The sequence below is a fragment of the Vidua chalybeata genome, chromosome 6 (genome assembly GCF_026979565.1).
Source record: "Vidua chalybeata isolate OUT-0048 chromosome 6, bVidCha1 merged haplotype, whole genome shotgun sequence".
NCBI classification, from domain to species: Eukaryota; Metazoa; Chordata; class Aves; order Passeriformes; family Viduidae; genus Vidua; species Vidua chalybeata.
Window position 1 is genome coordinate 37,859,517 of NC_071535.1, and position 12,924 is coordinate 37,872,440.

At 46.7% G+C, this 12,924-nt stretch overlaps 1 protein-coding gene across 2 annotated transcripts; it reads right to left on the reverse strand.

Annotated features, from left to right (window-relative positions):
• Window positions 1-1,899: 1,899 nt before the first annotated feature.
• On the reverse strand, window positions 1,900-11,871 carry DLL4 (delta like canonical Notch ligand 4). 2 transcript variants are annotated; one of them, XM_053946657.1, is made up of 11 exons: window positions 11,307-11,867; window positions 10,910-11,173; window positions 10,380-10,437; window positions 9,452-9,721; window positions 8,686-8,746; window positions 8,447-8,577; window positions 6,904-7,073; window positions 5,556-5,775; window positions 4,394-5,102; window positions 3,546-3,654; window positions 1,900-2,105 (listed from the first exon to the last, which is right to left on the reverse strand). In XM_053946657.1, exons 1-11 carry the CDS (start codon window positions 11,358-11,360, stop codon window positions 2,100-2,102), a joined length of 2,052 nt encoding a protein of 683 aa, XP_053802632.1. In that variant the 5' UTR covers window positions 11,361-11,867; the 3' UTR covers window positions 1,900-2,099. The 2 variants fall into 2 exon arrangements, with proteins under 2 accessions (XP_053802632.1, XP_053802631.1); XM_053946656.1 differs by lacking the exon at window positions 1,900-2,105 and having other exon boundaries at window positions 3,516-3,654; window positions 11,307-11,871.
• Window positions 11,872-12,924: the final 1,053 nt, after the last annotated feature.

Here is a 12,924-nt window from a genome sequence, read left to right on the forward strand (position 1 = left end):
ATCACAATATAAATATGTATAACATTTCAAAATATCAGATGAATGCCACTCAGCTGAACAACTTTGTTGACATGTGTTAACACTAACTTTTTTTAATAAAAAGCAGCTGACATCAGACCAACATCAGTTGGTGTGCAAAATGTAAATGTAGGACTGCAGAGACCAGGCAGGAGATGTTACTTCTGGGGGGCTTCGCTAACTTTGGCTGTCACAGAATAACATGTGTAAAAGGACAAACCACAACAAACTTTGTAGTAGCAGGAAAGTATTTTCATTGCTTGAAAAAAAAATAAAATTCAAACTTTGTCATCACATTAAAAACATTACATGAGAAGTAATAAACATATTTACACTTCTGTTTTGATTATAAATATACATTATATACAAAATAATGTTATAAAACGTAGAAAGTTCAGTGCTTCTGATTTTTTTTTAAATTACTGAAATACTAGTCTTCAAAATAAACTACAAACAGACAAACTAAAACCCATATTATTGATTTCTGAAGGTCATCTTCAAAATGGTCCTACGTGGTCAGAGCAGAAGGTCAGTAGTGGACAATATGAAGGGGTCTTGTCTGCACAATTCAAGGGAGTAGATGGGCTAGTCCAACAGGCTTTACAAGGGCAGGAATATCGCTGTCAGAGAGATAGCACAGTCCGGGTTTCCTCTAAGAGATCTTGTTTCTCCCTCCTCATTCTGCCCCATGCCCTGGTCTCATTCATGAGTGTCACGGCACTTTCCACTGCGGTGTCCGGTATTATTGCTGTAAATATGTATAGAAGAAAGGAGCTTCTGCCTGCCTCTGGTTTCCAGGGACAGACAGAGCATATTTTCCATGTAGCAGTGGGTGGGTATGAAAGAAACAGGATAAGCCTAGAACCTTCTAACTTCAATCTCCACCTGTCTAGGCAGAGGGCATCTCAGCGGCTGCTTCACTACTGGGCATTTAGAACCGGGATGAAGAACAAGAGTCAGAGTTTTGCAACCAGATGGAGAAATGGGGGAGGAGTAAGTGGGTTGTGTCACACTGCTGCTGCTGCTTCAGAAAGTAACAGCTGCAATTCTGAGACTATTTGCAGTAAAAGGTGGCACCTAATTCAGAAACACTACATAAACCCCGAATTTGTATCAAAATAAGGCAGGGAGAAGAGAATGAGGAAGGAGAAGAAAAGAAGTAATGTCTATTCACAATCACTGGTAGTGCAAAGGGCATGAAAACAGCTGAGACAGCTCAGCACATAAAGGTTCTAGGAGCTGATTGATTTTAAACGCATTTGTAAGGCCTTATATAGAGCTGGGATCACCTCCTCCCTATCAATGGGGACGAGGCAGTACACATTCCTTATCATAACTTCCACAAAAATCATGTTCCACATCGTGGCTTGAGTCAATCAGTTCTCCAAAGCATCACCAAATGAGTTGACATGTAAATTCAGTTTTCTTCTTTCCTCCTCCTCTCACCCCTTACACAGTCTCCAGTACATGCAGGAGAGAGGGGATGCAAATGGATGATTAGCAGGAAGTATCAACCACCTCTGCCCAGTACTGTTCAGGTAACTGCAAAAAGAGCAGTCAAGTTGGGCTTGTTAGATTCTCTTGACACATTATAGGCACTTTTAAACCCAGAAACAATTGAGACCTCATTTATACTGTATCCATTATCTGCATAGCAATGTGTCTTGCTTCGCACCTTCCATGGCAGCATCTGTGACAGTTATGTGCCTCCTTAACTACCAGCACCTCCCATAACCAGAGTTCTGGAAAGCCAGGGGTCTGTCCATGAGGAACTGGCCTCAGCATCTTTTAAAACACCAACATTTTTAACCTCTCTCTTCCCTCTGCCTCCCCTTTTCAATAGCAAATGAAATTTCTGGTATCAAACTTCAAACAAGGGCAGTAAGAACAAAAAGGTGTATTGCATCTTTCAGTAAATTCACAGTCTGTCCAGTTCACTCAGTTCCATCCTCCGCCTGAGAGCAGCAAGTTGCATGTAATTAAAAACAGTCCAATCCAGTTCTGAATTGTAAACAATGCAGCAGGAACGTCCATCTACTGGCATCATCAAATCTGAGGTGCAAATGGTCTGATCTTCAGTCTTATACCTGTCAGGATATGAAATAACACCAGGAATTAGAAGGAATCACAGCATACAGAGTAGTGCACCACTAACAAACTATAATTCAGCTATGTCAAACCAAAGCAACTTCAGCCAAACACTACTGCAGTTTAACTCTCAGTGGGTTCATGTTTTCAGTTGGGTCCAGAGGCAAAGAATCACCAGCAAAAATAAAATAGTCATGTGTGTGATGAATGTCCTCTCTACCTGGACTGAGGGGGAGAATGCTTACAAACCTGGGTGCTTAACATTAGGGATCTGTAAAAAAGTACAAGGTATAGTTAAATAGCTTGTGTTTAGAAGCATTAAGCCTGAATGGTGTGCAGAGAGATTCTAGGGGTTGTCATTCTGAAAAGAGAAATCTTTTTGGAGATGCCTGATGTAAATTTGGGAGCCTAGCTTTGGTCAGCAAAATCTTTGAAGATACAGTATTTAGGTCACTTAATGGGAATGCAGCGTCTAGCTGTCATTTGTATCTCTGAATCCTTTCACTTAGTCTTAAACTTCTAATATTCTTGGTTGACTTGTGTTCCAGCTTGCTTTCAAGGGGAAATCTGATCTCCACCTTGGAAAGGGAGACTGAATCCTGCAGATCTGACTTCACAGATCACTGCTGTATGGCACAGCAAGCTTCTCTTTCCTACAGGCTGAAATTAGTCCTGAAGATGACTACACTGAAGAAGGCAGGCATTGATTAAAGTCAAATTGCCTTTAACTTCCACTGAGACTTTTTCCAAAAGGCTGGTAGTTCTTCAGGAACTATTTGGTTCCTCAATATCTGCTTTTCAAAGTCTTTAAAGTTCAGTGTTAGGCCTTTCCTTTTTTTGTGTATCCAACTTTTCAATATAATGTAAAAATTGAGATGTTTTTATCAGTAACAGCATTAACTTCTGCTAGAAAGTATTTAGCTGGAGCTTAAATGCTAAGAGGTTGAAATTACCTTATAACAGACTTCCTAAATGGCTGTTATGCCTATCCACTAACACATCCTGCTACCTTCCATCTTCAGCTAGAAATCTATAGCTTTGCCTGTTTCCACAGAACAAAGATTATCCATTGTACTCACAGGAAAAAACATGGCTTTACATCAATGGGCCTAAGAACGATTATTATTTCCATTTTTTTCTGACCACCTATTTAAGAGGAAATAATCCTACAATGTGCTGGATTTTTATGGGCTGATGTTCTGTGTTTTCATCTACCACTGACTTATCTATGCCCAAAACCCCTGGTTTAATAAAGTCAGAGTAGCTTATTTTTTTATTTTCCCCACTGTATGTTCTGTGTGGGCCACAGAAGAGGAGAGGAAAATGCTGGAAGCATCATGATCCCTGGAAATAAAGGAACCTTCCCAAATACAATACTAAAGGATAATTTACCCTTTTACCTTGTGAATTTATGCCTGTCCACCTCTGTACTTCCTTACCTCTGTGGCTATGATGCACTCATTCCTTTCTTCTGTTATCACAAAGACGGACTGGTACATTGAATCCCTTGGAGAGCATATCGCTGATATTCTGCATTCTGGCTTTTCACTAAAGCAGGGCAGAGAAAAAAGAATATTAGCTGATTACTGACAAGCCTGACTCTCAAAATCTACCATGAATATGGAGTGCTGGAACGAGATAGCCATGAAGGTGTGGAAGGGAAGTGCAAGGGATCAAGTTTCACACGTTCTGTGTCTGTTGGGATATTATGCTAGAGAAGGAAATAAGGAACAGCTCTCGCTACTCCTATGCTCCTGCCATGTCCAACCTAACAGCGGGTTCCTCAGAGCCACACGCAGATCCCAGACAAGACCTTCAGTGCATGAATCAGAAGACTGATAAGCCACTGAACACCCAGCCTTTTCTCCTTTTGAAAAAGAGTAGTTGTTTTCACTCCATCATTCTTCTCAGTAAGCAGATCATCTTGCCTTCTTACAAAGAGAAATACTTATTTTTAATCACTGTATGCCTTTACTGTTGTTCCTTCAAGATCTGCTGATAAAGAAAAGATCCCTCCTACTTTCACCACTGGCCTAGCCACTCCGGGTTCCTTCACAGTATCCATACTAACAGCACCCTGCACAAGCACTCAAATTAATTGACTTAGCTAAGGATAGCAGTTGGTTGTGACACATGTACTCCACTATGAAGATTCCTTGCTTTGATCTGGTTTGTTTTGTATATTATCTGCTTGAGGTTTCTTTTTCCCTCATATGCTCACCAGCTTCTAGACTGATATGAAGATGAGTGGCTTTAAGAAATACTGTAATAAAAACTGCATTCTCACCTGTGTAGTCGGAGGGGAGACTTCTCTCCTAAACACTTTTCACTTTTGTAATATTTATCTTCTGGTGTCCCTCTACTTGTCAGGTCTTTTACCAGATTGTAGTCCAGTTTATGGTTCTTGGGTTTGTAGTTTGATTTCTCCAGCCCACAGTCCACTTCAAGGTCTTTATTTTTATTGGTGTTTTTCAGCTGGGAAGCTGGAATGAGATTGTCCTTCTGGAAGTCAGACAGGTTGTTCATTGTCTCCAACTCCTGCTCTGGGTGCATCCTCATCTGCCTGATGACCATTGCTATCATGCAGAACAGTATGAGCAAAGCCACCAGCCCCACCCCCATGGATATAGCAATCCAGGGAACTGGTTTAGGAGGAAGTGTAACGGGCACTGAATAAACTGGCAATTCACAGCGGTTGCCCATGAAGCCAGAAGGACAGTAGCAAACAAAGTTGGCACTATAAAGTCCACTGTAGCATGTGCCTCCATTCTCACATGGCCCAGAAGCACATTCATCTCTGGTTTTGATGTCACAGTTCCTGCCACTGTAGCCTGGCATGCATGTGCAGGTGTAATCGTTGATTAGATCGTGACAAGTTCCCCCATTGGAACATGGGTTTCTGGCACAATCATTGATGTTTATCTCACATTTCTGACCAGAGAAACCAGCCCGACAGCGGCACACACGAATCTGCCCAAGGTAAAAGCAACTACCATCTGAGGGAGAAAAAAGTAAAATAAAAATTAGTTTGCAGTGCACTTCACTCAGAAATCTAAACCCTTCTCCAGTCAGCATGTTATACTACCTCAAGGAGAGAGAGGTTATTTTACAAAACAACCACACATCTAGAAATTCATTCTAATTTACCTAATTGTATCACCGTGCCTTAAAATGATGCCCCTTCTAAATATGTAACAGAGTTAATTTAATTTAATTCTGCCATCTTCCCCACCATATGGTAAACCTCATGCATTGTTGTGTTGCATAGAAAATGCCAGTGGAAGTCCCGCCCCAGCAAGAGACTAAAATTAGGGTGGATGTGGAATACAGCAGGGGAGAGAGAATAATGTTCTAGAGGAAGAGTAGAGGTCAGATTGGATTTCTATCACTTCTGCACTGAAAAGCACAAATGAGTCAGGGTCATGAGAGTTTTTGATAAAAAGACTCACCATTTGCACACGGGTTGCTTGTGCACCTGTCTACTTTTTTTTCACAGTTTGACCCTGTGAAGCCGAAAGGACAAACACAAGTGTAGCTGGCCCCTTGCTCCTTTTCCAAGCACGTGCCACCGTTGAAGCATGGAGAATCTATACATGTCAGAGCGCTGTGCTCACAGTGAGTGCCATAGTAGCCAGGGGGGCACAGGCAGTGATAACCGTTCTCCATATCCTGCAAAACACAACATTAGGCCACTGTTATTTCATGGAAACAAATTATAGCTCCCTGCACGCTTAGTTCTGGTCAGCAGCAAGCGCTGTTCAGTCCCCTCTTATCCACAGCCTGATGTGGCAAAAGCAACATCAGGAGAGTAAACAACTGCAGGTTGGACTGTGAGGGACAGAGCTGTGGATCAGCCGTACTCAGCACACAGGAGTAATCGTGCAGCTACACACGCAGAGCAGATGCAGTTGTAGGCAGCACACAGGCAGCTACACAAAAACATTGCTAACACCACTACTGTCTAATGGCATCCAGAGGTCTTCCCAGATGTCTTCCCAGAGCAGAGTGGTATGTGTTGACCTCACAGCTGTGATCAGGCCATTTATCCTCAGTGTGATAGCCCTTTTTTATTTCACAAGGGTTTAAGTTGCTTTGGCTTGCCTAAGTCCCACCACTTATATCATAACAAACTGTTTCTTCTTTCCAAGTACTGTATGTCCAAGGCCTTGGGAGAAGGGAGGCAGGGTCTTGTGCTTTAATCTAAAAATTGCATTGGCTTTAATATAAATATGTATCAGATTACATTTGATATCTATAATCAATCAGCCTTTACCAATCCATCATTGGTAAGAATCCATCATTAACTGGATCCAAAAACAGGCTGAAACACTAAACTGTGAGAATCCAAAAGTGTGGAATTCTGTTTTACAGGAAGTTTCAGCTGATTGCCCCCATATTGTTTGACACTATCTTCTCACTTTCTATAGCAGAAAGCAAAATTTTCTTTTATTTGCTATTAAAATGCAAACTTAGTGCATTTCTATATGAATAGTGGTTTGAGAAGCTTATTTTTAACAGATCTGCTCCCTCATCAACCCTGGATCTTGCCAAGTTCTCCTAATGGCTGCCACAGAAACCCAAGGATCAGTTGACTAGTTCTAATCTAGTTGATACATCTCCTCCTGTAACAGACTTCCTCCCCTGACACCTCTCGGAGAGGGTTCAGTATGATAGTTGTGAGCATCAGCAATGAACCTGCGTCCTATCGAATTCCCATTACGTTGTTACAGAACCATTTCTGAAAAGGTACACCGGGGCTTGCTTCACACAAAGGCTTTACATTTAAAATGCCCCTACCGTGCAACTGCCGCCATTCCTACAGGGATTGCTGTCGCACTCGCTGATCTCGTGTTCGCAGTCGACGCCGGTGAAGCCGGGTTTGCACGCACACGTGTAGCTGCCCTGGCCAGTGTTCATGCAAGTTGCTCCATTTTTGCATGGCCTGTGGTGAGTGCAGTAGTTCAGATCTGCAAAGACACCAGGAATTAGGAGAACACGTCTTTGACAGCCGAGAAAAGATATACATACAAAAAGATATACATACATAATAAAAAAAAAAAGACAGAATTTCCAATGAAGCATTTCATTTTGGTATCGATGGGAATACTGGAGATTGTTATCTGGGTTATTATCAGCCATAATCAGACTATCATCTATCACTTGAGCTCTGAATTTTGAGAGATCTGGCAAAAATATAACTCTCTCAGTGTTTTCGTATATTCTCCCCTTTTTGTGGACATAAAACTGTTAGCTGCAATGGGATTTAGGTACCAAACTGGAAAATGCACTTCATAAGCGTGTGTTCTCTGAAACACACACCACAGCACTATGGACACTTCATGTGCAGCATGTTACACACTAAAAGAGTGAGTCCCATCTTTAAAAGGCATGCTCTGAGGCACATTCTGGAAAGGCAGTGAGGAAAAACAAAGGATGTTTTGGCTTTGAGATTTAAACAAACACTAGAAATCTTTTATTGTTTATTTGCTCGCTTGTTATGGATGTTAGTAGATTAAACTGTCAAATGCCCTGCTGAGCTTGACAGTTTTATTTTTTTTCCTTTAAATTTGAGACAGAGGTTAAGCGTAAGTTCATAGGACATAAGTAAGAAAAGCTTTATTATCTCTATAAATACTATAGAGTAATTTGAATGCAACTGGTTAATAGATAACTATAAGCAGAAAAAAAAAATCTGCAACTTTACTTTTCCTGCTTAATTCAGCCTTCACCATCTTAATCCTATAACTGTCCTGGAAACACTTAGCCTGCTTTGAGCACTTAATGATCTCAGTGCCAGCAGTGTATATATGGCCTTGAGGACATGACTGCTCAGCTGGCTACAGTTCAGTGATTCAGTGGGTTGAATAGGTGGAAGTGGTCTGGTGTACCTTAAAATGGAACCTGTACTTTTCATTCTTGCTTACATGATTTTTCTCTCATGCTCCAGACTTATCACATGAGTTAACTTCCTTCTATGCAAAATAAGGAAGGCCCAAATGATGGTGTTTACTGCTGCTGAAAACTATTTAGTAAACTCTTATACTTGTACAAGGAATAAGTTAAACTTTGCTTGAGCAGGCAGAAAACTCATCCAGATTGTTAGGTCTTTCTCCAAGAGAAACTTCTTTTGCAAGAGAAAAACTGCAGCTACCAAAAAGGTTTCCTTGTTTTTGGACAAAATTACTACAAGAACTGGTATGTAAGGCTGCAGTGCTACAAACTGATGCCTGTGAAGATGTACCTTGGGGAAATTTAATTCCAGATCCAGTGGGTCAGATTCCTTAGTGTAGTACTAAGGAGTACCCAACCTAGAGCTGTAAGTGCAAGCTTCAGAACTAACCTTGATCGCAGAAGAGGCCACCCCATCCTTCATCACATATGCACTGCCATTGTGTTTTACAAGTCCCATGGCGGCAGCCTATATGGGGAATGCATTCATCACAGTAGCGGCCTTGCCAACCAGGACGGCAGCTAAAAGGAAAGTCCAATTAAAACATTAATGACATGGAGAAGAGTTTAAGTTTCTATTACAAGGTGACATTTTAACTGATGTTCAGAATGCAATTGCCATCTACTCACATGCACTCGCCAGGCTTGTTGCAATATCCATTCTGTTCGGTACATCCAGCCAGACAGATGGCTGTGAAGAGAACATAAAAAGCATAAATGTTTAGGTAAATACACATGGTGCTACAGAATACACTTTTATAGGATAAAAAGCTTTTTAAAAACACTTTTAAAAGAGTTTTACACTTTCAAAGCTTTGTTTTAAAACTTCTTGGTACGGGAAGTTCTGGAACAGGAGGAAGTGAACAGGGATAGCCAACACTTGACAAGTTGTGCTTTAGTTTTTCTGTTTATGCAACAAACACGAACTCTTGCAACTCTTGCTAGAAGAGCAGCAAGAGAAAGCGGCTTTGGCTTGTGCTAATGAAAGGCTGAAAAAACCCAATGATACCCTGAGCTCAGAGTAAATGTCCCCACTACTACACTGCAACACCCATCTCATGTCCTTTGGCTGCAGGAATGGTTGGTGGCAGACTTTGTGCGAGCAAGCTGCTACCCTTTTACCTTGCAACAGCTACTGCTATTCAGGGCTATCAGCCAAGGTCCCTTTCCTGCCAGCTCGCTCTTTGCTGCTGAGGCTCGCAGAGGTGCAACACAGCGTAGGGTGGCTGCAGCCAAAGGGGGCAAAGTCCTCAGCGCGGAACTTTGCCTCTCCAGAGAGGGAGTGGAGAGGTCGCCATGAAAACACGGCCAGGGCCACGGGAGGCCTCCGTGAGCTTTAGAGCTGCGGCCGACGCCCGCCGCGCTGCCCCCCCGGCCGGCCGCCCGCGGCACTCACGGTCGGTGCAGTACTCGCCGGCCCAGCCGGGCAGGCAGGCCAGGCTCCCGTCCGCCGCGCACACGTAGTGCCCGAAGCGGTCGTCGCGGCGCTTGCAGAGGCGGGAGCAGCTCTCGCCGTAGTAGTTCTCGCTGCAGACCACGCGGTAGGAGTAGCGCAGCTTGGTCAGCGGGCCCTGATGCACGTCCTGCGACCAGTCCTCGCCCACGGACAGCGACCGCTGGATCGACATCTGGCTGATGAGCCACTCCTGCGGGGGCGGCCGGGAGCCTGCGGGAGAGCGGGCGCGGGTCAGCGGCTTTGAGCCCGCCGCGCCCGCCCCGCCGGGCCAGCGGAGCGGGATACCCCGCTCGCACATATATACACGGACATACACACACACACACACACATATATACACGTATATACATATACACAGGCACGCGTGTGGATGTTGATGTATGCAAGGGTACAAAAAGGCGGCCATCAGAGTGTGTGAACCCGGGCCAAAGGGACTCAGCCGAGGGGCCTGTGAAAGGAGGGCTGCTGTGAAATATCCTTTTCCTCTCCTCTCAGAAAAACATCCCAAAGCCATTATTCCTTTCCAAAGGGCGGAATTCGAGCAAGGTGTAAAATACAGGAAAAGGCGGACGGGGCTTGCTGGCAGGCTCCCGGCTTTCTCACCGCAGCCCGACTCGCTTTCCCACGCCAAAAATAAACCGGAGGAAACGCAATTGTGTTGGAGATTAGGCCGGGGCAGAATCAAAGCGGCCCCTGATGGATATCGTTGGGGGACCGGCTCCTGATGGTGGGATAAAGCCGGCCCTGGAGTTATCGTATAAACAGCTGAGCCGGGGGGGCCGCTCGGGACGGGGGGGACACACGGGACGGGCCCGAGGGCGCTCCCGCCGCGCGGGCGCCCCCTGCCGGCGGCGCGCGCAGTATTCACCTTCCGGCAGGTAGTTGTCGGGCGCGTGCCAGGCCTGGATGATCAGGGAGAAGGTTCCCTGCGGGAGAGAAACCAGCGTCAGCCCCGCACCCACCGCGCACAGCCGGACCGAGCCGAGCCGAGCCGAACTGAGCCGCGCCCCACCGCGCCACCGCACACCGGCCCTGCCCTGCCCTGCCCTGCCCAGCGGGGCCCCTCATTTGCGCTCTCTCCCCGCGGCTGCCCACTTCCCTCCTTCCCTCCCTCCCCACAGACCATGGATACACATCTCCATCTCCAAGCTCCCCAGCCCCTTGCTTTATTTCTCTTAATAGCATTAGTTATCCCAAGTGCCTCTGATCTGGATGAGCTTTTTCATTGCGCTTTTTCTTTTTCTTTTCTTTTCTTTTTTTTTTTTAAGGAAGTTCTGGAAATAAATCTAAAAGCTAAAGTAGTTTGTTTACATTACAGGTTATCAGCCCGCCGCGGTTAGCCTGCTCTTGCCCCCCTCCTGCCCCACCATCAAAATCGGGTTTAAAGTAGAATCTCACCGGCCACGTGAAGTTAAAGGGCAGCTTAATGGGGCTGTCAAATCTCTCTGTATCCTGGATGCTGAAGGAGTTTATTCCCAGAACCGGGGTGATGATGCTACCGAAAGTGCAGGAGCCCGGGGAAACCACTGTCTGAAAATGCTTCAAACAAACGCGAAAGAAGGTCCTGCAGTGGGGGAAGCAGGGCTTCCCGCTGGCCAGAGACGCGTGGCTATTCACGAATTCGTGTAGCTCCAGCTGGAAGACGCCGGAGCCGGACACCCTCTGCACAAAGGGGAGACACACAAAATAGCCAAATCAGACCTTACCCGGCTTTGCCATGCAAACTTCCTTCCATCACCCACTTTACATTTCGCGAACCCTTTTTTTTTTTTTTTTTTTTTGCGTGTGCGATTACCTGCTGCAATATCGTTAACAGAAACGTCAAGCCAAAGATGCGCAAGGCTGTCATCCTTGTGTTATTCGAGCTTCCAGTTCTTAGTGGGTTTAGTTTTCTTTCTGTATTCCTCAAATGGACCAAGCAAGCGCTTCTCGGTCGAGGGAGAAAAGAGAGGCGTCACGGCGATTCTCCGGGAACAACCTGCTCTTCCAAATACTCCCCGAGCACCAGCAGAAATCGGAAGGTAAAATCCAAGTGTCGATCCGTCCCCTTCTGGGAATTAATCCTGCAGCCAGCTGCCGACCTCTGATCGCTGTCGTCGCCTTTATAAACTCCAAAGCCGGGTGGGTTTGGTGAGAGACGCGGAGGGGAGTGCTTAGTGTGGAACCGCTCCTCCTTTAACCGGTGCTAACAGCGCTCAGTAAATGGAAAACTTGCTTCGCTTCGAGCTGTTTATATAGTTGCCTCGCATCCTCACAAGCTCATTATGTAAACTGTCAGTCAGACTCACGGGCGATCCCTCCCCTTTTCCATCTTTCCTTTCTGGAAAAAAGAACCAAATGTTGCGGAGAGCCCTCATATCCCGAATTAATACCCTGCTGCCGCCGCCGCCGCCGCCGCCGCTGCTGCCGCGCTGCCCGCCGAGGAGCCGAGCTGATTACGAACGAGCCGAGCATCTGTTGAGATATTTACGGCGCTCACACTGGGAGAGAGAGTTCCCTCGAAAATCAGACGCCTCTCCACAGGGCAGCTTTCTACGGCGGCCGAACAATAGAGGATGAAATGTTTCAAAAATACGCTTCTTAGTTAGTTTCGTTTGTTCGTTGCCCGTTGCCCTCCACCCCACAACTCCACGCGTGTCCCCCCTCCCCGGCGTGTCCCGGGCGTTGGGACGGGGCGGCGCGGTGCCCTGCAGCCGCGGCCGGCCGGCGGGCAGGAGCTGCCCTACCCCGCGGGGGCTGGCCCCGGCTAGAAACCAAAAGTAAAACGGTGTTTGCCCGGCAGGCGGGCACCCGGGGCGGCTCCCGGGGCGCAGCGCCCAGCTCTGGGGCGCCCGTGCCACAGGCCCGGCCCCATTCCTGAGCCCGGCTAACGGAGCCCACCGAGGAAGGGGTGGATGATGGCAGGGGAGGCGGGCACGGCGGGGATCGACGGGCGCTCGGTCGCCCTTCCGAATTCTGTGGCGAACGAGCGCTCCTGCGAGGTGGCCGGGATCGACAGCAGGGATGGAGCTGGGTTTTCCCCAGGCTGCTCCGAGGAAACATGGGCAAGGGGAAAACTCGGGCGCCTGCAAGGAAGCGGGGCGGGAGCGGGGCCGCGGGCCGTGTCTGGCCGCCTGGCCGCGGCCGGGTTGCGGTCTGGCGTGTGCCATAAAGCCCTTGGCCTGATTGCAGCGTGCGCTTATTGTTGGGTCGCGTGTCCCTCATTAAAGCCAAGCACAGAGAAGGCCTTTCATGTGGCTTTTTATTTCAGCTTGTTAAATGGATGGGAGGCTGGAGTGGGGGAGGGAAGGAAGGAGGGAGAGATAAACCTTCAGCTGTATGGTAATGAGGTCTTGCCACCTTTCTGCCAGCGCCCGGCGCGCCGGGCTGCGGGCCTCCGCGGCGTGGGTCACCTGGGGAGCAACGCGAGGCGC